Source organism: Salmo salar, chromosome ssa14 (genome assembly GCF_905237065.1).
Source record: "Salmo salar chromosome ssa14, Ssal_v3.1, whole genome shotgun sequence".
In the NCBI taxonomy this organism is placed as follows: domain Eukaryota; kingdom Metazoa; phylum Chordata; class Actinopteri; order Salmoniformes; family Salmonidae; genus Salmo; species Salmo salar.
In genome coordinates this window covers 68976064-68999824 of record NC_059455.1, presented here as the reverse complement: position 1 = coordinate 68999824, position 23761 = coordinate 68976064, and the positions used below count along the sequence as shown (strand labels likewise).

The 23761-nt window shown below is 40.0% G+C and overlaps 1 protein-coding gene and 1 long non-coding RNA gene across 2 annotated transcripts; both read left to right on the top strand.

Moving 5' to 3' along the window:
* The first annotated feature begins 10286 nt into the window (after positions 1 to 10286).
* LOC123726593 (cell wall protein DAN4-like) lies at positions 10287 to 16820 on the top strand. Its single transcript, XM_045693697.1, has 7 exons — positions 10287 to 10398; positions 15011 to 15195; positions 15411 to 15484; positions 15891 to 16030; positions 16139 to 16295; positions 16657 to 16679; positions 16801 to 16820. The coding sequence occupies exons 1-7, from the start codon at positions 10335 to 10337 to the stop codon at positions 16818 to 16820; spliced, it is 663 nt and encodes a 220-aa protein (XP_045549653.1). The 5' UTR covers positions 10287 to 10334.
* Positions 16821 to 16927: 107 nt separating this feature from the next.
* Positions 16928 to 22996, top strand: LOC123726636 (uncharacterized). The gene is made up of 4 exons (XR_006758695.1): positions 16928 to 17484; positions 17601 to 17729; positions 20022 to 20106; positions 21700 to 22996. It is a non-coding gene; the product is annotated as an uncharacterized lncRNA (long non-coding RNA).
* The last annotated feature ends 765 nt before the right edge of the window (positions 22997 to 23761 follow it).

Genomic DNA, 23761 nt, shown 5'->3' with positions numbered 1-23761 from the left:
TACCGATGAAAAAAAATATTATTCTTCGATGAGGTTTAATGGCGGTTGGCATCCAATAAAGGTTGCATTACCGCCACCTACTAGACTGGAGTACAACTCCCTTACACTTTGCTTGAATAAATAAATAAATGATAACCATCGCTATAAATGCTAAAAATCCAATCTCACTGAAACATATATCACTTGTTGGCCAATCCATATGTACTGGTACAGATCTACAACTCGCACCACTCCTCTAAGGATCCTGCCCACTTTAAAAAATGTTTTATTTCACCTTTATTTAACCAGGTAGGCAAGTTGAGAACAAGTTCTCATTTACAATTGCGACCTGGCCAAGATAAAGAAAAGCAGTTCGACAACATACAAAAACACAGAGTTACACATGGAGTAAAACAACATACACTTTACCCATCTTCCTCTACTTTCTTCACTGCCTCAGCATATGACAACTTCTGCACTACTCTAACCCTGGAAACCTCAACCTGCCTCTCTCACACGGGACATTTCTGATCCCCAGCCCCATGGGCACCCCTACAATTAACACATACCACTACTTTCCCCAATGCTACACATTCACATGCCCTTCTGCACACTTCTCACACCTAGGAACCTCCATCCTACACTCTGATGCCACATGCCCAGAAGCTTGACAACTGTAACAACATAATTTATTCCGCACAAAAGCTGAATAAATGATATATCCTAGCATCACTTTGTCGGGCAAAGACTCAACATCAAAACTCATAAGAACAGACAACGAATCTTCTGTTTCACCACTGACGCCACCCTGTCTGTGTCGCACCAAATGACAAGCATCACAAACACCGGGAATCTTCCCCTTCAGTTGGTCAACTTTCACATTTACTGCTACCCCAGTAATCACTCCTTTTAATGGTGCCCTTATCTTGAGAGCAAAATAATTCACATCTCGTCTCCCCATTCATTTAACATGGAGCGCCTCTCCCTCTGACCAGCAGAAACACAAACAATTATCACAAGACCACTTCTGGTTACCCTCAACTATTCCACAGCACCCAACTCTATTTTCACCCACCCTGAAACCACAAATGGATCAGCCAAAGGCAAGGGTCCACTTTTTCCCAAAACTTCACTTCTACTGTCACAGACTCATCTTTATCCTGACCCTCAGTGCAAGCCTCGTGCTCTGAGAACTTCACCAAACCTACCACCTCCAATACTTCGACCTCATCCACCTCCATTTCTCCTCCTGCCTTCAGCTCATTCTGCTTACACTTTCTACCATTCTTCTTTAACAAACCATCTCCTTTTTTTTCACCATTTTTAACCGACTCATGCTCACACTCTTCCTCCCTCTCCCTCGCTCTATTTTCCCCTCCATTCTTCCTCTGTATTCCAAGTATACATCTCCTTATGATAATACTGCACTTCTCCTGACATACATCTTGTTCTTGCCTTCTCAAGTGACGCTATTTAACTGGCTGTCACAATCTCCATACAATCAGCACAAACCCCTCGAGATGTAGCGCTCAACAGTGCATCCCACTAATAAAGCAGCTGCTTCGTCTTGATGTTCTTCTTTATCAAAAGCTACCGCAATGCTTTTCCATTTCAAACAATCACGCTCTTCCAACCATATTCTGAGCAATAAATGATCAAAACGTTATAAAATTTGGCAACCTCTCCTCTCTTATTTGGACCATTTGGCGCTGTGAAATTGTACATTTCCATGCACGCTTCCTTGTGATATTTTAATCTACCGAAAATGCGCTTGCCGCCCAAGGGTAGATTAAAGGGAGGAGGGTGAAGGGGGTGTTGATGGAAGGATGGATATGGGGGGTGACATCTGCCCTCTTTCTGTTTACCTGTCCCTGTTCTGTATATCTTATTATGTATTATATATTATTTTTGTATCTGTCAGCTCTTTTATGTTTATATAAGAATTGCATACATGTCTTTTCTACAAAGTACCAATGCACCATTCTTGTGTGCGTTCAACAACAAATATTTAAGTTAAAAAATTATAAAAAGTAATGCCACAGAATACTTTTTTTTACCCCCTTTTTCTCCCGCTAAAGCACTCTCCTAAACACCCGCCCGCTTAACCCGGAAGCCAGCTGCACCAATGTGTTGGAGGAAACACCATTCAACTGATGGCAGGCGTCCGGCCTGCCACAAGGAGTCGCTAGACTGCGATGAGCCAAGTAAAGCCCCCCTAGCCAAACCCTCCCCTAACCCGGACGACGCTGGGCCAATTGTGCGCCGCCTTATGGGACTCCCAGGCACGGCCGGTTGTGACACTGAGATCAAACCCGGGTCTGTAGTATTTTTATTTTTACTCATTATGCCAAGACAGCAGCTACTCTTCCTGGGTTTCAAGCACACCAAAGCATCAACATTACAAATAAAACAAAATATAAAACAGTGAACTGTTTGTACTGAATGAGCTAAAGATAAAACAGTACATCATATAACATCCCTAGACCACCACATATCCTCAACACAAAATGTTCAATACCACCATACAACAGTATCACAATGTATGCGTATGCATGTGTCTGTACCTTTGTGTGTGTCTCATGTGTCTGTACCTTTGTGTGACTCGGGAGGCCAATGCCACAAAATTCTAAGCAAATCTTGTATGCTAAACGAACTAGTCTAGCCCACAGCCATATGGCATAGCCATATCAGGGTTTAACATGCTATTCTGATTTATTAGACTGTAGATGTTCCGAAGGTTTGCATCAGTGGCTTGTAGGCTATGAGTGGAAGCCAGGAGATGCTAAATGTGTTTATGTTCATAAACGGTCAATTACCATGAGACAGGCAGTTATTTGCTTGACAATCACCAGCTGACAAAATGTCATTACCGCCACAGTACTAATTCTGAGCAAAACGTTTATTTTCTTTTAAAGACTCATTTTAAATTGCATGTACGTGTCTAATCTGTGATATGTCTCAACAGCTCTGCCCAAGGCTTCACTGACTAAAGATCCAAGAGACAGTCACTCTGACCTATACTGTGCATTCTCACAGTAACTGGAGCTACCAGCAGTTCAAAGACATTAGTCATTTAGCAGACACTCTTATCCAGAGCCACTTACAGTAGTGAATGCATACATTTCATGCATTTTTTTTTGTACTGGCCCCCCGTGGAAATCGAACCCATAACCCTGGCGTTGCAAACACCATGCTCTACCAACTGAGCCACAGGGAATACAGTGTTCCAGTCTGATGATTCGACTGCAGCCTCTCACACCATTAGTATAGCTTCTGTATCTGACCAGGGTCAGTACTGGTGTGAAGGGAACAGATTCTCTAGACCCACATCTTCATAACCAAGTGACATGTTTACTCTGACTATAAATGGTGAGTTACTCTCTTGTGTGCGACTTTTTGTCATACAGTTGGACATTGAGTCAATGTTGAGTCAATTATAGACATGTTATGTGTCAGTAGGCTATTCTGCCTCACTGAACTTTGATCAGTTACTCATCAAGAGGACATATCAGGCAGCAGATTCGATAGATGTTTTCCTGTTGCATAACACCCTTTTCTTAATTCCAAAAGATAATCGTCCGACAGCCACACTGAAGTCCGGCCAAAGGGCTGTATTCACAGGCGACACAGTGACACTGACCTGTACAGTCGAGTCTTCTGGGTGGACAATCTACTGGTACTGACACAGCCAAGGCTCTGACCCAGTTACTATCACTGGATACTCCTACACAGCCGAGTCAGTGTCTCAGATGGAGGGCAGTACTGGTGCAGAGCTGGGAGCGAAGACCCTGCCTACTGAACAGTGATCCAATCCAGATAAATATTAATGGTGAATCTGAAATAAACTATATTTTTTACCTAAACATGAATGGATGATGAATTTTACTTAATTGTATTGTCTACACATGATCCATTTCCAGTTCTTAATGTAACCTCAAGCTTTTTGTCATGAGTATCGATTAATATATTCAGAATGGTAAAACTGAGATTATTGTGTGTGTTGTGTTTGTACAGACAGATCCAATGCTGTTGTGACCTTGTAGTCTGACTGGCCCCAGATATTCAGTGGAGAGATAGTCATTATTAGATGTAAGAGACTGGGAGTATAAGTGGTATAAGGACAGGATGTCCGGCTACTCCAGTACAGAGCTCTAGTACAGAATCAGTCCTGCCAAAATGACTGACAGATGTTCAAACCCTGGAGACTCAGTGACTGAGCTGTGGGGTTAAAGAGTTATCTACAGGGTGGAGGTTCTTCTGGTACAAGATTGTTCCCTACAGAGAAGAGTAACCTATTGAGCCCCTATATGACATCAGTAATGGGAATGCAGGGAGGTTCTACACTCTTATCCCTGCTGGTTCTACTTACAAAGGAGGATATGTGTGTGTAGCTGGGAGAGGCAAATAGCTAACTTCAGTTTCTCTGGTCAGGAGGTAAGCCTCTATGGTTCTGTCTGTCTGCCTGCCTGCTTGTCTATCTCACACTACTGTATCTCAGTTGAAACTCTGACCAAGTATGTCTTTGTATTAGATATGCATCCTCCTTTAGTTTCTTTTACCATAAGTCTCAAGAAAACCCAGCATTTTGCATGGACATCTCTCACATTGAGCTCTGCGGAGAAGGGGAACGCTACTGGATAGAGACTGAAAAGGTACAGACAGAGGATACCTGTCAATGTCTGTCTGACTATAACAAGGGGTCAGTAACAGGGTCCACATGTACCATCAGCTACACACTTGAAGGGGACAGTGGAGTATACTGGCGTGAATCTGGAACAGGAGAGTACACTACTGCTGTCAATATCACATTGCATGGTATGACTGTTGTACTCCATGAAAATTGTCATTGTAGAATTCAATGCATTATGAGATACAAGCTCAAACGAAATTGTTAAATTGTGTGTGATGTCTGTCTATGACGTCTATAGTGATGTTGATTAATGCATGCCGATTTACAGTGTAAATATATTTTTGCTGTGATCCTGGAGACTGAGGGAGAATCTATTACTATGCGCTGTGGATTTAGATATCAGGACTGAGTACTACAAAGACGGATTACGCATCAAGAATGAGACCACCGGAGAATTTAACTATCCCCATAGTGGCATAATCAGGCAGATGAAAGCTCCTATAAGTGTATGTCTAATGAGAGAGAATAACTAGAGAGCTGGGTGACAGTTGGAGGTGAGAGAACCTGTTTGACCACTTGTTATCTTTTCATAATGTCTTTGATAGTCTAAGATTTGTTATGTTAGTGTTAACAAGCATAGGTTTGGAGGTGCAACCTTTGCCGGTCAGTTGTCAAGATATTTATTCTATATTTTATCTACAGCTGTAACGCCCTGGCCATAGAGAGTTTTTTTTTTTGTTCTTTATTTTGGTTAGGCCAGGGTGTTTCATTGGGTGGGCGTTCTATCTTTTTTCTATGTTTTTGTATTTCTTTGTTTTGGGCCGTGTGTGGCTCCCAATCAGGCACAGCTGAAGTTCGTTGTTGTTGATTGGGAGTCACACATAAGGAGCATGTGTTTTCTTTGGGTTTTGTGGGGGATTATTTCTGTTTAGTGTTTTGCACCTGACAGGACTGTTTGGCTGTCGGTTTTCTTGTTTGTTTTGTATAGTGTTCTTACGTAATTAAAAATACAAAGATGAACACTAACTCCGCTGCGTATTGGTCCACTTTCTCGGACGATGACTTCTCTGTTTCGTCTGACGAAGAAGACAGCCGTTACAACAGCAGTGTGTCCACTTCAATAAATTATATTTATTCTCTATTTCATATAGTTTTTTCTTTGAGTATTGGTCTGATGTTTTGCGGTCCTTAAAGTCTCATCAGTCACAGCTTTTGGATCGTCTTCATCAGTCCCAGTTGGGGGGGATTGTGGGTCTTGTGGCCGCCTGTGTTTTACTGGTATTTCTACTGATACTGCTGTCTTTATATAAATATGTCAAAAGTGAGACCTTTACTAGAATTCAGATGTGCTGACACTACTAAAAGACTTCTCTGTAATGGGGTACTTTTTTTAGTATTCCAAAAAAATGACAGTAGCAACAATGTTTTTAATTCATGGTGCTCTTATTATTTTTAAAAAGCTGACAATGCTTGCCATGCTTTAAAAATAGTTTGATGTGTCCTAACAAACTCCATATGGGGATTTGTTGCAGGTACTTGAGGGGGATGGAGGGACACCCCTTCAGAGGAGGAGCATGAGAAAACTAGGAACATTCATGTTCTTACGCATGAACACACACCCACGCAGTTATGCACACACACACACACGCACGCACGCACGCACGCACGCACGCACGCACGCACGCACGCACGCACACACACACACACACACACACACACACACACACACACACACACACACACAATAACAGCTTGTACATGAAATATTTTAAACTTATTTTATAAGCTATATTTTATTGAATTGTGGATTAATCATGGTTTGATTGTGTTGAACCATATTCTTGTTAATATGCTATGCTATGTTTATATGCTATTTTCAGTTTTTTTCCATTGTGGTCTGAGAAGCATTTGAGAAGAAGTCAGTTACAATTCATATGATGTTTGATATTATCAGATGTTGTGTGGAAGGCTGATGACTCCGGGTTGGTTGCCTCTGACAATGGCACTTGCCAATATCCCTTATAGAGGTCGGGAATAGTGAGGTACTTGTGTGCTCAATATGTCACACCCTGATCGGTTTCACCTATCTTTGTGCTTGTCTCTACCCCCACTCCAGGTGTCGCCCATCTTCCCATTGTCCCCTGTGTATTTATACCTGTGTTCTCTGTTTGCCTGTTGCCAGTTCATCTTGTCTTGTCAGGTCTTACCAGCGTTCTTTCCCACCTTCCTGTTTCTCTAATTCTGTTTCCTAGTTTTTTCTGGTTCTGCCCATTCTGCCTGCCCTGACCCCGAGCCTGCTTGCCGTCCTGTACCTGCCTGACTCTGACCTGATCACGAACCTTTGCCTGTCCTCGACCTGCCCTTTACCTGACCCTGTGTTATAATAAATTATCTGAGAACTGTACTATCCGCCTCCTGTGTCTGCATCTGGGTCATATCCTGAGCCATGATACAATAAGCTTAGTAATATCATCCTTTCTAAGCAGCATAGGGTAGAGGTAAAATGTTGAAATGGAGATTTCATCCTGACAAAACCTAGGCATGATGTGGAGTGTTTGGTTTCAAAGTCTTTTTTAAATGTATTTAATTTATTGTTACGTAAACTCAAACTTTTCGTGGTTCTTGCATCAAAAATTGCATCAAAATTCAACGTCTGTGGTAATTGGGATAAAAAATAAATAAAAATAAATATGGACACTGAGAACCCTGTAGAGGCTCTTCAAGGACCACGGTATAGGTACTGTGTATAGCAGACAAGTTAGGTAAGATATTAATCAAATTCTACCACTGGGCGGCACTAACTGCAAACAGATAGCCAATAGATTGCAGGCAGCCAGAATGGAAACAGTTTTTTATAGTTGAAAATCAACAGAAAGTCTGCACCCAATGTCTCACTAGCCTGTGAGTAATATGATGTTCATTTGGTCATACATTGGTTAATACAATCCCAGCCTTGAAACATTTTGTCGCCATGGAAGATAATTCAAGATTACAGGTACTGTACCTCACTTGTGTTGTTGATTATTAGTGTTGTGTTGGATAGTCAATCACTCAGCTCAATCATAGTCTAGACAAAAATAATCCATCAAACATATTTGGCGTTTCATCATAGTGGTCTCTGACTTGTGGCCAGACTCGCTCAGGTGTAACAAACTTAAACTTGAGCCTTTTTTTCAATGGTGAATTGAATGTCATTGAGAAAACAGAAAAGTGTCACAATCAAAATTTTTTGGGAAACATCCTTTCTGAAATTAAAAGTAATCCAATGAGTAATCATCTATTTTTTGTAAAGTATCTGTAATCTGATTACAATATTTTTGCTGGTAACTGATTACAGTTACAGTTTTTTTGTAATCAGTTACTCCCCAACCCTGGTCTTATTCATAGTTTTATTTTCTGGTTGATGAATTGCATCCCACAGGGTTTGCCATTACGCAACAGAGTGTAAATCGTTCCAACATGACAAGTCATTTGGGTGGATACAAGGACCTAATAACAGTAAGCAAAGGCTCCAAGGCTTTGTGACAGCAAATACAACCTATTATAGATGGATTAAAAAGCAATTTTACATGCTGGTGACAAGCTACATACGTCAAAAAATGTCTATGTGTCCTCCTTTGCCACACAACTCCCTTCCCTTTTGAAGCACAATTATAAGAATAGGTTAGGCAAAAAACTAACGTCAAGGTGATGTTTTGTTTGTGTATAAACAGATCCTAATCAATGACAACATTTGAAATTGAGTTATCAAGAAGTTTAAGTTCAATATAAAAGAGCTGCATCATAACCAAAGATATTAAAGCATTTTGATTGAGATACTGAAAATGCTGATTTTGAATGATTTTGAAAATCACTTTTTCTGTTTTAGTCTAACTGAGAAAACACAAAATCAGAGTACAGTGTTGGAAAAACACCTATTTGGTTAGCCTTCTCAAGTCTCAATTGCATGCATTCCTCTCTCCTCTGTCTAAAATGTTATTTAATAATGTTATCCGTACACTAACACAACTATTTAGCTATTCCAATAATAAGTTCTGTCTGACTTTGGCATCATAACTGAGAAGAATGGGATAAGTGATGCTTTTAATCATCATTTTATCTCGGTAGGCTTTTTATTTGAGAGAAACGGTGGTGTAGTTGACCCTGGTCAGTCAATCAACTGCTCTTCCCTCATTAAAATGCAAATCAATTTATAACATTTTTGACATGCGTTCTTCTGGATTTTTTTGTTGTTATTCTGTCTCTCACTGTTCAAATAAACCTACCATTAAAATTATAGACTGATCATTTCTTTGTCAGTGGGCAAACGTACAAAATCAGCAGAGGATCAAATACCTTTTTCCCTCACTGTACCTTGTCCATAATGTCGAGGCCCATGGTATTTTCATTGAAAATGTAAGGAAGGAGGATGGTACATGTGATCTGCATAACATACCAATACCAATTGACATACCTTTGTGTGCCACCTCGTCTGCATACTTGCAGACACAGACACAAAAGTGAGTAGTTCTGCACCCAATACGGCTAGCCTTCAGCATATGCTTATAGCCTATATATTCTTACCTCTTTCTTGATTGATATCCATTGAATTGTGTCCATTTTCTGTTTTAGAAAGATTTGCACAAATATGTATAGATGGTATTATAAAACAACATCAATTTAGATCACACAAGGGACAAACCTTACCTTAAATTGAGGAGATCTTAAAATGTATCAGTTAAGTGCCTGCACCAGCTATCCTTCCAAATTCAAATGTTTCAGTTGGGCAGTTAGGTTCCTGCGAGACTAAGGAGGTTTGTCGATGAACCCCACCTCCTATGGGGTTCTTGGAAGAACCTTTTGGTGGCAATTTTCAGTACCAAGAACCCTAAGATTCTTGAAGAACTTTGAGGATCTTAGAAGAACCAATTTTGTACTCATTACTGCATTCTCTACCAGAAAGTTGGTTGGCCCTCTTTGATGTCACTTAGGTTGATACACGCTATGTTTTCATGTATAAAGCCCTTTTACAAAAGGTCTCACTCTACCTAACATCCTTATTAAACTTTAGACATACGAGTTACCACACCCTGTCTCAGGGATGGCTAACTCTGGAAATTCCTTTTGGTCTCTACTGAGTTAGGTCAATCAGCTTTTAGTTTTTTTGCACCTTATTTGTGGAACAATCTTCAAAATGTTGTTAAATGTGATGTTCTGGTGCCTCTAGGGTAATTCAGAAAGCTGATTGAGGACCTTTTTACTGATGAATGTGTTTGTTTTTACGACCATGTTTTTGTTCCTGCTTGCATTTTGAATTTATGTTTTAAAGTGTGTATTCTCAGTAATTTATGTAATTCAGGGCTCATCTGTAAATGACACCTTGGTCTCAGAATGACTCCCAGATAAAATAATTGTTAAATAAATTGCAGCCCAGCCAATGATTTACACAAGTGTCAGGACACATATAGATATCATTTTTATCAGATCCAATTCAGTGTATTGTGTGTTCAGGTCAAACAAATGTCCCTTGAGTTGAGGTATGATTCACCTCTCACTCAGTTTTATCACGGCCCAGCCTCAGACCCACGTGGCAACTGAGTTAGGTTTACCCAGATAAAAGACTGGTACCTCACCCTGCAGATGACAAATTCCACTCACCATTGAAAAGTCCATACTTGAGAAGTTAAATCATTTGTATAATATATTTGGTTAAATTTGTTTAAATAGCCTGATTTTAATCATCAAGATGGTACGACCTTCGAATAACCTTTTGAGGACTACACAATGCATTTTAGTGTTTGCCATCTCAGGTAAGAAAACTCATTCAGTTAAGTAAACACAACATTATTGTTGCTTTATGGAAAAAGGAAGGAGAAATGTTTCTGTAGCTAGTAGTTGGAAAAATGTCACACTTGACTTGCCCTAACATAAAATGTATCAACCCCTACAAAAAAATTGACTGGTGATTGTCTTGGTGTTGATTCAGGTATATTTGACTGATTTTAAGCGGGAAAAGATGCCCTACTTTCTGTGACTTGAAAATACAATTATTTTGAAATATATACATAATTAAATTCAATCTACTTTGGTTTGGCTTATTTGAGCTAAAAGGACAATGGTCCTTGTATACTGTAGTCTTAGTCCCAACCCTAAATGCCTTGCATATTAATGACAGTGATGGAATCGCTCGAGTGTTCTCTACACTCAGATCTCCATGAGTTGAGCATCCCACAACAACTAACTAGCAAAGTCAATCTAAGTGCAAACACTTTTGAGAGGGGTATTGTTCTTCAATTAATGTCTGACGCGAATAGAGTAATCTAAACTAAAGAGTAATGAGGATAGAGTAATCCGGTACACATTGAATTCTATGTCGGGCATAAATGAGTGTTTGTATAGAAAAGTTTCCTTTTATGACCTCTACAGGCCTGAATGTTAAATACAATTATATTTTACTTTACGGGTTTGTACGTGTCCTTTTACAGGTAGGAATGTGATACAATATACAGTATCCCCAGAAAAGTATAATTCCATCCAACTTTTGAAAGCGCATGTAATGCATAATCACCTGAAGCATGCGCACAAGATGAAAATACATGCACAAGACATATGCATACTTGCCAAGAACGTGTTTACATGGTTCTCCGCATGCGTCAGGTGATAGAAATCTGAAAGCACTATCAGCTCTTTGACAAGTTGATGTAATTATACTTTCCTGTGGATATGTTGTCTCACATTCCTACCTACAAAAGGACCAACCGCACGGAAAACTGGTAAAGTAAGTCAAAATACAATTTTATTTAACAGTTGTCAGGCTATCTCAAACTATACAGCCAACAGCTAACTCTGTGTGTGCACAGATGTAGGATCTTAATCTCTTTTGCTGCTGAGAATGTTCCTGCACTTTACCTTCCTGACTTTATTGTCCCCATAAGTAAATTTTATTGCAGTATCATGTACACGTTTAAAGTGTCGTTTAAATACAGGAGGCAACAAATTGTATTTATTTATTTTTATTTAACCTTTGTTTAACCAGGTAGGCAAGTTGAGAACAAGTTCTCATTTACAACTGCGACCTGGCCAATATAAAGCAAAGCAGTTTGACACATACAACAACACAGAGTTACAGATGGGGTAAAACAAACATACAGTCAATAATACAGTACAAAAAACAAGTCTATATACAATGTGAGCAAATGAGATGAGATAAGGGATGTAAAGGCAATAAATAGGCCCCGGTGGAGAAGTAAATACAATATAGCAATTAAAAAACACTGGAATTGTAGATTTGCAGTAGGTGAATGTGCAAAGTAGAAATACTGGGGTGCAAGGGAGCAAAATAAGTAAATAAATACAGTAGGGGATGAGGTAATTGTTTGTGCTATTTATAGATGGGCTATGTACAGGTGCAGTGATTGGTGAGCTGCTCTGACAGCTAGTGTGTAAAGCTGGTGAGGGAGATAAGTGTTTCCAGTTTCATAGATTTTTGTAGTTCGTTCCAGTCAAAGGAGGAATTGGCCCTGGGGGTGACCAGTGAAATACACCTGCTGGAGCGCGTGCTACAGGTGGGTGCTGCTATGGTGACCAGCGAGCTGAGATAAAGCGGGACTTTACCTAGCAGGGTCTTGTAGATGACCTGGAACCAGTGGGTTTGGCGACGAGTATGAAGCGAGGGCCAGCCAACGGGAGCGTACAGGTCGCAGTGGTGGGTAGTATATGGGGCTTTGGTGACAAAACGGATGGCACTGTGATAGACTGCATCCAATTTGTTGAGTAGGGTAGAAAGAGGAGGAAGGGAAGCGCTACTAAGGTACACAATAGTAAATGTTGGTAGACAGAAGGTGCTCTTTGGTAAAAGGGGTGAGTTGGTCATCAAAAAGAAAGGAGGACCAAGGCACTCTTCATATAATTGATTAAAATGCCTTTATTAGTATGGCATGTTCAATAGAAACAATGTTTATAAAAATCTGACGCGTTTCGGCTGCATGGCCTTCGTCAGGGAGTACAAAGAAAAAATTCCAATGTTCTCTTTTTAACAGCTTTTCACATTAACCCTAATTTGAAGAGGGAGTGGTTAAAATTGATTGGACACACCTAGTAAGCAATAGTATACACACTTTAAAGTGAAATACTGTAGCTATGTTATCATAAAAATGTAACTCCAAGCTAGAAGTATCAGAACACTTAGAAAGGTAGTTCTAACCTAAAATATGTCTGGGAGAAGTGTCAAGAATAAGAAAGCAATATATTCCATAGTACACTCGAACACAGCAAAACATGAACAACAAGAGTCTAAACATAGCTGAGGGCAATTGAGCTAAATTGTTGAGTAGGGTGTTGGAGGCTATTTTGAAAATGACATCACCGAAGTCGAGGATCGGTAGGATGGTCGGTTTTACGAGGGCATGTTTGGCAGCATGAGTGAAGGATGCTTTGTTGCGAAATAGGAAGCCAATTCTAGATATAACATTGGATTGGAGATGTTAGATGTGAGTCTGGAAGGAGAGTTTACAGTCTAACCAGACACCTAGGTATTTGTAGTTGTCCACATATTCTAAGTCAGAACCGTCCAGAGTAGTGATGCTGGGCGGGCGGGCAGGTGCAGGCAGCGATTGGTTGAAGAGCATGCATTTAGTTTTTCTTGTATTTAAGAGCAGTTGGAGGCCACGGAAGAGAGTTGTATGGCATTGAAGCTCGTCTGGAGGGTAGTTAACACAGTGTCCAAAGAAGGGCCAGAAGTATACAGAATGGTGTCATCTGCGTAGAGGTGGATCAGAGACTCACCAGCAGCAAGTGCGACATCATTGATGTATACAGAGAAAGTCGGCCCAAGAATTGAACACTGTGGCACCCCCATAGAGACTGCCAAAGGCCCAGACAACAGATTTGACACAGTGAACTCCAATTTGACACACTGAAATCTATCGGAAAAGTAGTTGGTGAACCAGGCGAGGCAATCATTTGCAAAACCGAGGCTGTTGAGTCTGCAGTGATTGACAGAGTCGAAAGCCTTGGCCAGGTCAACAAATACATTACATTTTAGTCATTTAGCAGACACTCTTATCCAGAGTGACTTACAGTAGTGAATGCATACATTTCATACATTTTTTCCTCGTACTGGTCCCCAGTGGGAATCGAACACACAACCCTGGCGTTGCAAACACCATGCTCTACCAACTGAGCCACACGGGACCGAATATGGCTGCACAGTATTGTTTCTTATCGATGGCGGTTAAGATATCGTTTAGGACCTTGAGAGTGTCTGAGGTGCACCCATCACCAGCTCTGAAACCAGATTGCATAGTGGAGAAGGTACGGTGGGATTCGAAATGGTCGGTAATCTGTTTTTTTAACTTGGGTTTCGAAGACCTTAGAAAGGCAGGGTAGGATAGATATAGGTCTGTAACAGTTTGGGTTAAGAGTGTCCCCCCCTTTGAAGAGGGGGATGACCGCAGCTGCTTTCCAATCTTTGGGAATCTCAGACGACACGAAGAGAGGTTGAACAGGCTAGTACATTTACATTTAAGTCATTTAGCAGACGCTCTTATCCAGAGCGACTTACAAATTGGTGCATTCACCTTATAATATCCAGTGGAACAACCACTTTACAATAGTGCATCTAAATCTTTAAGGGGGGGGTTAGAAGGATAACTTTATCCTATCCCAGGTATTCCTTGAAGAGGTGGGGTTTCAGGTGTCTCCGGAAGGTGGTGATTGACTCCGCTGTCCTGGCGTCGTGAGGGAGCTTGTTCCACCATTGGGGTGCCAGAGCAGCGAACAGTTTTGACTGGGCAGAGCGGGAACTGTGCTTCCTCAGAGGTAGGGAGGCGAGCAGGCCAGAGGTGGATGAACGGAGTGCCCTTGTTTGGGTGTAGGGCCTGATCAGAGCCTGAAGGTACGGAGGTGCCGTTCCCCTCACAGCTCCGTAGGCAAGCACCATGGTCTTGTAGCGGATGCGAGCTTCGACTGGAAGCCAGTGGAGAGAGCGGAGGAGCGGTAATAGTAATAGGGGTTGCAACAATTTCGGCAGATAATTTTAGAAAGAAAGGGTCCAGATTGACATTACACAATTCATAACAGTTACAGACACAGCAGGAAATGCAAACTTGTCGTGTCTTCAAGATTTAAAAAGGCTTCTAAAGTGTGTAATTGATTTGCTTGATTTGCCCTCACATAAAATGTATCAACCCCAACAAAAAGTGTCCATTTAATTATAATAAATGTAATAATTCACATTTCCTATTGCAGCAGGATTATTTTCTTGCTGTAGCAAACTGGCTCAAATTAAGACTCTACATCTATCTGTAAGCACTTTAGGCTCCCTCAAATATCCTCTGACTCCCAAGATGAAAGTTGGTCCACCTTACACTCATAGCCTTAATTTGTCCACTTAAGTAAGGTGTATCTTTTTGCTTCTCACAGGTGCCCTGTCTGCCAGCTTCTTTCGAGTGCCCCGTTCAGTCACCCCAGCGGGTATGAGCACCACCCCCACAGCAAAAATGGCCTACCAGATCTGCATGGAGATCACCAATCGGGTCTTCAATGACTCCCTATTGAGTCCAAATTCTGAGGACTACAAGAAAATGTATGACGAGGTCAACCAATTGGTAAGCTTGAGAACCATGCCTTGAATTAAACAATACCACTATACCACAGCAAGGACCTATGGGCTGTTCTGGCTCGGACAAGGCTTACTTGTCCACGGCTTACATGTCCAAGGCTTACTTACTTACTTACAGCTATAATCACAGCAGGAATGATCTCTGAAAGGGATGGTCTCATGACAATGATGGAAATGGTGGACTAATGTAGTATTTTGCAGCTTGCTGAAGTCTACGGGTGTCGTACGTGCTCAACAGGATCCGTTTATGAGGGCATTGCAACAATGACTTTCAGGTACAGTAAGCTTGACTAAATCACCTGGATCCTAGATCTGCTTTTAAGAGGATGTGTTACTAAAGTATAAACACTGTATTTATATCTTTCCTTGACTTAGAAACGTCAAATTATGACTTGGAATGACTTGTCTAATCTAAACTACATAATCTCGTAAAAATTATAGCTTCAATGACGCAATATCCTTAATGTTAAGTTTTTGTGGGTTAGAGTAGAGACACAAACTTTGAAACAAAACAAAAACATTGAAAATGGCTGTGCCTCACGCAGGGCCAAACTTATGATCTTCTGGTTTGCAAGCCGTGTTTAATGCCCGCAATCCACCTGATCAAGTTTGGGTGTTGGATTTGTTATTATACTGTATTATCTTTAACTTTCTTAATTTTCTGAATCTCATCTTTCACAGTCATGGATCAGTGATAGCAAACGCTACCATAGTTTTCTACACAGAGGCTATCAATCAATGGGTGGTCAAGTATCTCTTTCTGGAAAATATCAAAGCCAATCCTTCTGCCGTTCTCCAGATAAATTCAAATTATACCGAATGTAAGACATACAAATATACCAATTGTATTTTTACATAATGTAATATTTATTGATTCATTACTCTGATTAAATGTTTTACCTGAGTGAGTTCCTCTTTTCTCTGTTCAGTTCAAGCAACACCAGTACCAGCCGTGGTTCCAAACATAACCATCCCCACCACACCTACTACAACCATAACAAATACGACTCCCATGACTACAACCACTACTACTAACCAGCCAACAACCACTACTACTAATCAGCCAATAACCACTACTACTAACCAGCCAACAACCACTACTACTAACCAGCCAACAACCACTACTACTAACCAGCCAACAACCACTACTACTAACCAGCCAACAACCACTACTACTAACCAGCCAACAACCACTACTACTAACCAGTCAACAACCACTACTACTAACCAGCCAACAACCACTACTACTAACCAGCCAACAACCACTACTGCTAACCAGCCAACAACCACTACTACTAACCAGCCAACAACCACTACTACTAACCAGCCAACAACCACTACTACTAACCAGCCAACAACCACTACTACTAACCAGCCAACAACCACTACTACTAACCAGCCAACAACCACTACAACTAAACAGCCAACAACCACTACTATTAACCAGCCAACAACCACTACTACTAACCAGCCAACAACCACTACTACTAACCAGCCAACAACCACTACTACTAACCAGCCAACAACTACTACTACTAAACAGCCAACAACCACTACTACTAACCAGCCAACAACCTCTACTACTAACCAGTCAACAACCACTACTACTAACCAGCCAACAACCACTACTACTAACCAGCCAACAACCACTACTACTAACCAGCCAACAACCACTACTACTAACCAGCCAACAACTACTACTACTAAACAGCCAACAACCACTACTACTAACCAGTCAACAACCACTACTACTAACCAGCCAACAACCACTACTACTAACCAGCCAACAACCACTTCATTGACTACAACTACGAAAGATCCCTCTTTTGACAAAACCAAAGAAGGTCCAATTGGCGTTGCAACCGTCTCTACCACTATAGGCAGTGGGACTAAAAACGATAGTGCACGCAGTACACCCAGTGCTACATCTACGTCATCTTCAGTGATAACCGATGGCACAGGAGGAAACAACAGGACCAATACAACTTTTCCACCAACCACAAGTCACGGTGCCAGTACTTCACCTGGGAGGGTGGACCCAGCAAAAACCAGTAAGAGATCAACCATCTCCCCATCTGGTGGTTCTACTAAACGTCCCCTGAAGCCTTCCACCAGGCCTCAGTCAAGCACCACAACTAAATCTAGCACAACTGCCAACGTTGCTTCCGGGGGTAATGGTGGTGGTTTCAGAGACTGGGTACCGGGATGGGCCATTGCTCTGTTGGTGTTAGCCGCTGTCATCCTGCTACTCCTCATTATCATCTTTATCATGATGGTGAGTAACCTGCATGGTATTTTGTGTCCATTCGAAAAAATATATTTTGTGACACTTTAACGCAAACTGTTTTCCGCAATGTCTGATAGCTTTCTTATATGTTGCTCTCTCAACAGGTGGTGCGTTGGTGCTGTAAAAGGTCAAAAGATGAAAAGAAGAGCACCCCCAACATCGGCTCTTTCCACGGATATGTCTCCCATGGCCCCCAAGCCCCCATACAGGAGCAACCCAATGGAAAGACCTTTGTAAGAATACCTCTAAACATGAAATCTGATCATCTGATCATGCACTTATAGTGGTCTACCTCAACATAGCCTTTATCTGCCATTGGCGCTGGAAATGTTGAATATTACAGCAGCTAATATTACTAATACCACATTTAGTGCAATACAGTGCCTTTCATCACCCTTGGTGTTTTTCCTATTTTGTTGCATTACAACCTGTAATTTAAATTGATTTTTATTTGTATTTCATGTAATGGACATACACAAAATAGTCCAAATTGTTGAAGTGAAATATAAAAAATTACTTGTTTCAAACAATTCAAAAATAATTTAAACGGAAAAGTCGTGCGTGCATATGTATTCACCCCCTTTGCTACGAAGCCTGTAAATAAGATCTGGTGCAACCAATTACCTTCAGAAGTCACATAATTAGTTAAATAAAGTCCACCTGTGTGTAATCTAAGTGTCACATTATCTGTCACATGATCTCAGTATATATACACCTGTTTTGAACGGCCCAATGGGCACCACGAAGCAAGCGGCATCATGAAGACCAAGAAGCTCTCCAAACAGGTCAGGGACAAAGTTGTGGAGAAGTACAGATCAGGGTAGGGTTATAAAAAAATATCTGAAACTTTGAACATCCCACGGAGCACCATTAAATCCATTAGTAAAAAATGGAAAGAATATGGCACCACAACAAACTTGCCAAGAGATGGCTGCCCACCACAATTCACAGACCAGGCAAGGAAGGCATTAATCAGAGAGGCAACAAAGAGACCAAAGATAACCCTGAAGGAGCTGCAAAGCTCCACAGTGGAGATTGGAGTATCTGTTCATAGGACCACTTTAAGCCGTACACTTCACAGAGCTGGGCTTAACAGAAGAGTGGCCAGAAAAATATACATTGCTTTAGAAAGAAATAAGCAAACACATTTGGTGTTTGCTAAAACGCATGTGGGAGACTCCCCAAACATATGGAAGGCGCTCTGGTCAGATGAGATTAAAATTGAGCTTTTTGTCCATCAAGGAAAACGCTAAGTCTGGCACAAACCCAACACCTCACATCACCCCGAGAACACCATCCCCACAGTGAAGCATGGTGGTGGCAGCATCATGCTGTGGGGAGGATTTTCTTCTGCAGGGACTGGGAAACTGGTCAGAATTGAAGGAATGATGGATGGCACTAAGTACAGGGAAATTCTTGAGGGAAACCTGTTTCAGTCTTCATGAGATTTGAGACTGGGACGGAGGTTCACCTTCACCTTCCAGCAGGACAATGAGTCTAAGCATACTGCTAAAGCAACACTTGAGTGGTTTAAGGGGAAACATTTAAATGTCTTGGAATGGCATAGTCAAAGCCTAGACTTCAATCCAATTGAGAATCTGTGGTATGACTTAAAGATTGTTGTACACCTATGGAACCAATGAAAATCCAAGTGGCTAGATGTGCCAAGCTTATAGAGACATACCCCAAGAGACTTGCAGCTGTAATTGCTGCCAAAGGTGGCTCTACAGAGTATTGACTCTGGGGGGGTGAATAGTTATGCACGACAAGTTTTCAATTTTTTTGTCTTATTTCTTGTTTGTTTCACAAGAAAAAATATTTTGCATCTTCAAAGTGGTAGGCATGTTGTGTGAATCAAATGATACGAACCCCCCAAAAATCTATTTTAATTCCAGGTTGTAAGGTAACAAAATAGGAAAAATACCAAGGGGGGGTGAATACTTTTGCAAGCCACTGTACAGTACAAATTAATCAAATTGGCCTGGCCCCCTCTGTACATTTGATGATACTTATTATGATCAATAACAAAAGAATAGGAACAATAATACTTTTGATCGTCTACAATCCAGCTTCCTCTTTAATCTTAGTGGCCTTCCTTTTGGCCTTCGGTCTTCCTTTGGGGCTATCTCTGAGTAAAGTTTGTTATCAAAGCACTCTAGTGTCCGGATGTAAGAACTCAAGTGCATCTTGTTGTCAAAAGCTGTGGTTATCTGTAATAGCAACAAATAGAAAGAACCATATAGTGGGGAAAACAATGTGGCATACCTCTACAAAACCACATCAAGGCAACAGCTGCAAATTGAAAAGCCAGAGTGAAAGACTTTAAGCCAAATGTTTGAATTACTGTGAGTATTAAGTGTATTGGACTAACAATTCTGAATGGATTTCATGAACTTCGCCTACATCATTTTTACATACATTTAGTGAGGATGGGATAATCTGACAATAGACATTAGAGGAAGGGGTGTTTTAAAGGGAAGTTCTGAAATGAATGCATCTCTCTGATACTGAGTTATATCTCTCAGCAGGATGAGCCCCGAAAGAAGAATAAAACAGGCATGTACATAGTGAACCCCTGAGCAGGAAGATGTGGAGGTGACATACCAACAGGTACCTAAATCCAACACAGCTCCTGATTGGTGGTGTTAACAGACCCACAATCTAAGACCGTTCTGGATTGGTTGTGAATGTTATGTCACTAAAATACGGCTTAAAATATCATTGACCTGTGACATACAAATAACATATTGCTCAGGATAGTTGTGACAACCACATTTTGAGTATTCAAGTTCAGGTACATATGGATACCTTGATTGAATGATGTCTGCAGGTTTCACCTGTTGACAGTATCCATATCCCATTGTCCAAATCTATTACTTTTCCCAGTTGTCATCATAGCATCAAGAATAATGTTCCAAGACATTTGCAAAACACAAAGAGCAGTATCGAAAGGACTGAGAAAGGAGGAGGGGCCAGAAAACTTTGGGCTCAAGTGCTTACCACAGGGACAAATGGGTAGAGCTTAAACAAATTTAACCAAGCCACACAGTACACAGTACACAGCCATATAATCCAAATAATAGGGGAGAAGTATAATGCAAAAAAAATGCACTCATCTCTGCTCTTTGATATTGTTATTAATACATATCAAGTCAACCTCATTATACTGTTCTTCAATGGCTTTTACATTGCAGCAGATTACACACAAGCAGAGCACACACATACATTAAACTATTTAAAATACAGTACACAGTGGAGAGAGTTACAGGAAATAGTCAGGTAATCACATTACAGGAATTTATGCAAATAATTTGCAGCACAAAAATGAAATACTTATGTTTTCATTGTGTTGAGTGTCACGTGCACATTGATGGAATGATAGAACACATTCAATCTAATTTGCAACCTGTAGTTTAGTTTTGTTGACATCCAATTGGCCTGCTATGGCCAAAGAGGAGTCCAATTAAAACAGTTGTTCTTTCCTATTTGATATCAGATTATGTTGGATCAGTACCCAGCTTGTCCATTCACAGCAACGCCCTACAATCATTTATGCCACTATATGTCACTCGTACAAAGGCTTATAAGGGATACTTCCTGTGAATGGCACCCAGCACCATTGTTTTGTTGGTGATTGATACCCCTGTACTTACTTTGGTAGTAAAGGCGGCAGATTGACTCACACCTCCATTCTAGTGGCCCTGCCCAGTGCATGCCAGTCATATTGATAATAGCCTTAAATGTAATGGATATATCTTGTATGGGAAGAAGCCTATACAATGCTGCCTCTCCCCACCTCCCATTGTGAGTCATTCATTGACCAATCTGTTCCCATATGAGGCTCAATCGAAATGAGTCATTATTTTTGACGAATGGCAAAAAAACTGGATTGTCCACCGTGTGTGTGTGTGTGTGTGTGTGTGTGTGTGTGTGTGTGTGTGTGTGTGTGTGTGTGGTTTGAATAGCCTGTAATTTTCTGTGTAAATGACCAGTAAATTGGGTTCAATGAGATTATGTAATATTGGCATGAACAAGCAATTCAATTATTGTGAAAATCAACAGTAGGGCCTTGAGAATGTTTATTAATAGGTCTGGTCAAGCCAAACCCCCTTGAAACATATTATTATTTTCTTGCTTGATCAAGAAAATAGTAAACTATCTGATATGATAGATATTAATGATAATCATTATTTATTTTTTCAGGCAAACTCTGGTCAACAGAACAAGAGCAGATAAAGATGAGCTACAAGCAAAACCAAATCACAGCCCCTGTAGATATGTATAGTTTGTCAGGAATTTAGTATGTTATATTTTAAGAATGAAAATGATCGGAATGAATGGTTTCATAATTTTTTATTTATTACACTTTTGTTTGCGCATAAATATTGGGCAACCTTGCTAGTATTTGTATTACTCTATATGACGTCATCATCTTTGACCCTGTTATCAAGACAACCAGCATCTTTATTATATTCTGACTTGTCCATTGGTACAAAAAAATATTGGTACAAATATCTCAGATGTTTTGCTTTGCATCTTGTGTAACTGTTCAGTTGGATAATGTTAAAGATTATTGTTAAAAAAATATATGTGAAAATCAGAGTGCATTCCTTAATTGGTCAGATATTTGAATAGGGAGTTTACACTAATAATTTGAAATCTTGTAAAATGGAAATGAATCCTAACTTGACTTGAGATCCCATTGCTGTCAATGGAAGATTTGCAAAAACTCAAGTTACATGCACAGATCTAAAGTTAGTTTTGGGAGTTGAGCACTACACATCATTAGTGTCCTTGATTTCTGTGTATTGAGTTTGTATCACATCATGTTATATACAATTTAATAGAAGACTTCATTGAAGTGTCCTCATTAAAGTGACAGTTCACTCCAACATCAAAGTTGGTATTTTTCTACCTTAAAAGTAGTTTAATGTAGAAATAACTACTTGCTTCAAGTCATCTAATCTGAAGTCATTCAAAATGCATGCAATCCCAAATATCCTTTGAATTACATGAAATTTGGTTTAGGCTTTATTGATTTACAGAAATAGGATGTGGGCTGGTACAAAGTAGATTCATTCATGAAAATGCTTTCAACCGTTTACCTCTGTCCATGTAATCTACACACCACACCCTTAAAGGAAGGATATGCCTTTTAAATGGCGATTTCATATTTATTTGAACCCAATGCGAATACCATTAACATTATGTAAGCAGACAGGTTGTTTAGCATGTGTAGTATATGAGTAATGTGTGAATGACATGATGCTCCAAGAAAATTATATATCTCTCACCATCCATCTCACTGTAAGATGCAGGTGTCATGGAGTTGGTTGATGAAGTAATTTGAAACATGAACTATCTTTGCATGATGAGTAAACCTGGCTGAGATCTGTTAATAACCTGTGCTTAGTATTTCTTTTTAATCATGATTAAATATTCAATTAAGATAAATGCTTTATTAAACATTGTAGCATGTTTTGTTTTGTCTTGCAATGTATTTATTTTTACTCCAATAAAATATATGAAAATCAAATATTTACTTAATGCTTTAGCTCAGCAGGCTAAGCGTCTGTTGGAGTGCAGACATTCAAAACGAGGTTCAAACCCAGTTGGTATTATAGGTGTATGTACTGTATATATCCGGAATAAGAAGGATATATATATATATATATATATATATATATATATATATATATATATATATATATATATATATATATATATATTATATCCTATACTGTACATAAATATAATAAACCTGTTAAAATCCTCCTTTACAACCATGAACACCAAATCCACATTGTGTTTGTGCATTATGAGTTGTAAAGTACAGAGTCAATACACGATTGGGAAAGTAAAGTCTACAGAATAAAACAGTCTTTCAGGCCGTAATCCCTCTAAGCTTTACACAAATAATCAGGTGTGTTAAGCTGTGCTCTTCCTGTTGTACATGCTCCCAGTGTGATTGTAATCAGATGGTTTTGAGGGAACCTTATAAAAACCCTCAACCAGAACCATGTAATCCATCTAATATATTTCCATTCCATTTTTTGTTCCATACACGTTGCAAACAACAAAGTTACTAACTACGAACGCACATACAAAACTTGATATGCCTATTTTTTGCCCAATCATTGAGAATTCTTCAATATATACACCTATAATACCAACTGGTATTTTATATTATTTTAACTGATATAATCACATTTGACAATTGATGTTAAACAAGCGATGTTACACAAGCCTCGACGTAATGATGTTT

What these genes read in the sequence shown, in the direction of transcription:
- LOC123726593 (XM_045693697.1), top strand. Translation starts at nt 10,335, where the DNA reads ATGGTACGACCTTCGAATAACCTTTTGAGGACTACACAATGCATTTTA. An exon ending in ATGACGAGGTCAACCAATTG is followed by an intron (nt 15,196 to 15,410) that starts GTAAGCTTGAGA and finishes AGTATTTTGCAG; the next exon opens with CTTGCTGAAGTCTACGGGTG. An exon ending in ACAACCACTACTACTAACCA is followed by an intron (nt 16,680 to 16,800) that starts GCCAACAACCAC and finishes ACTACTAACCAG; the next exon opens with TCAACAACCACTACTACTAA.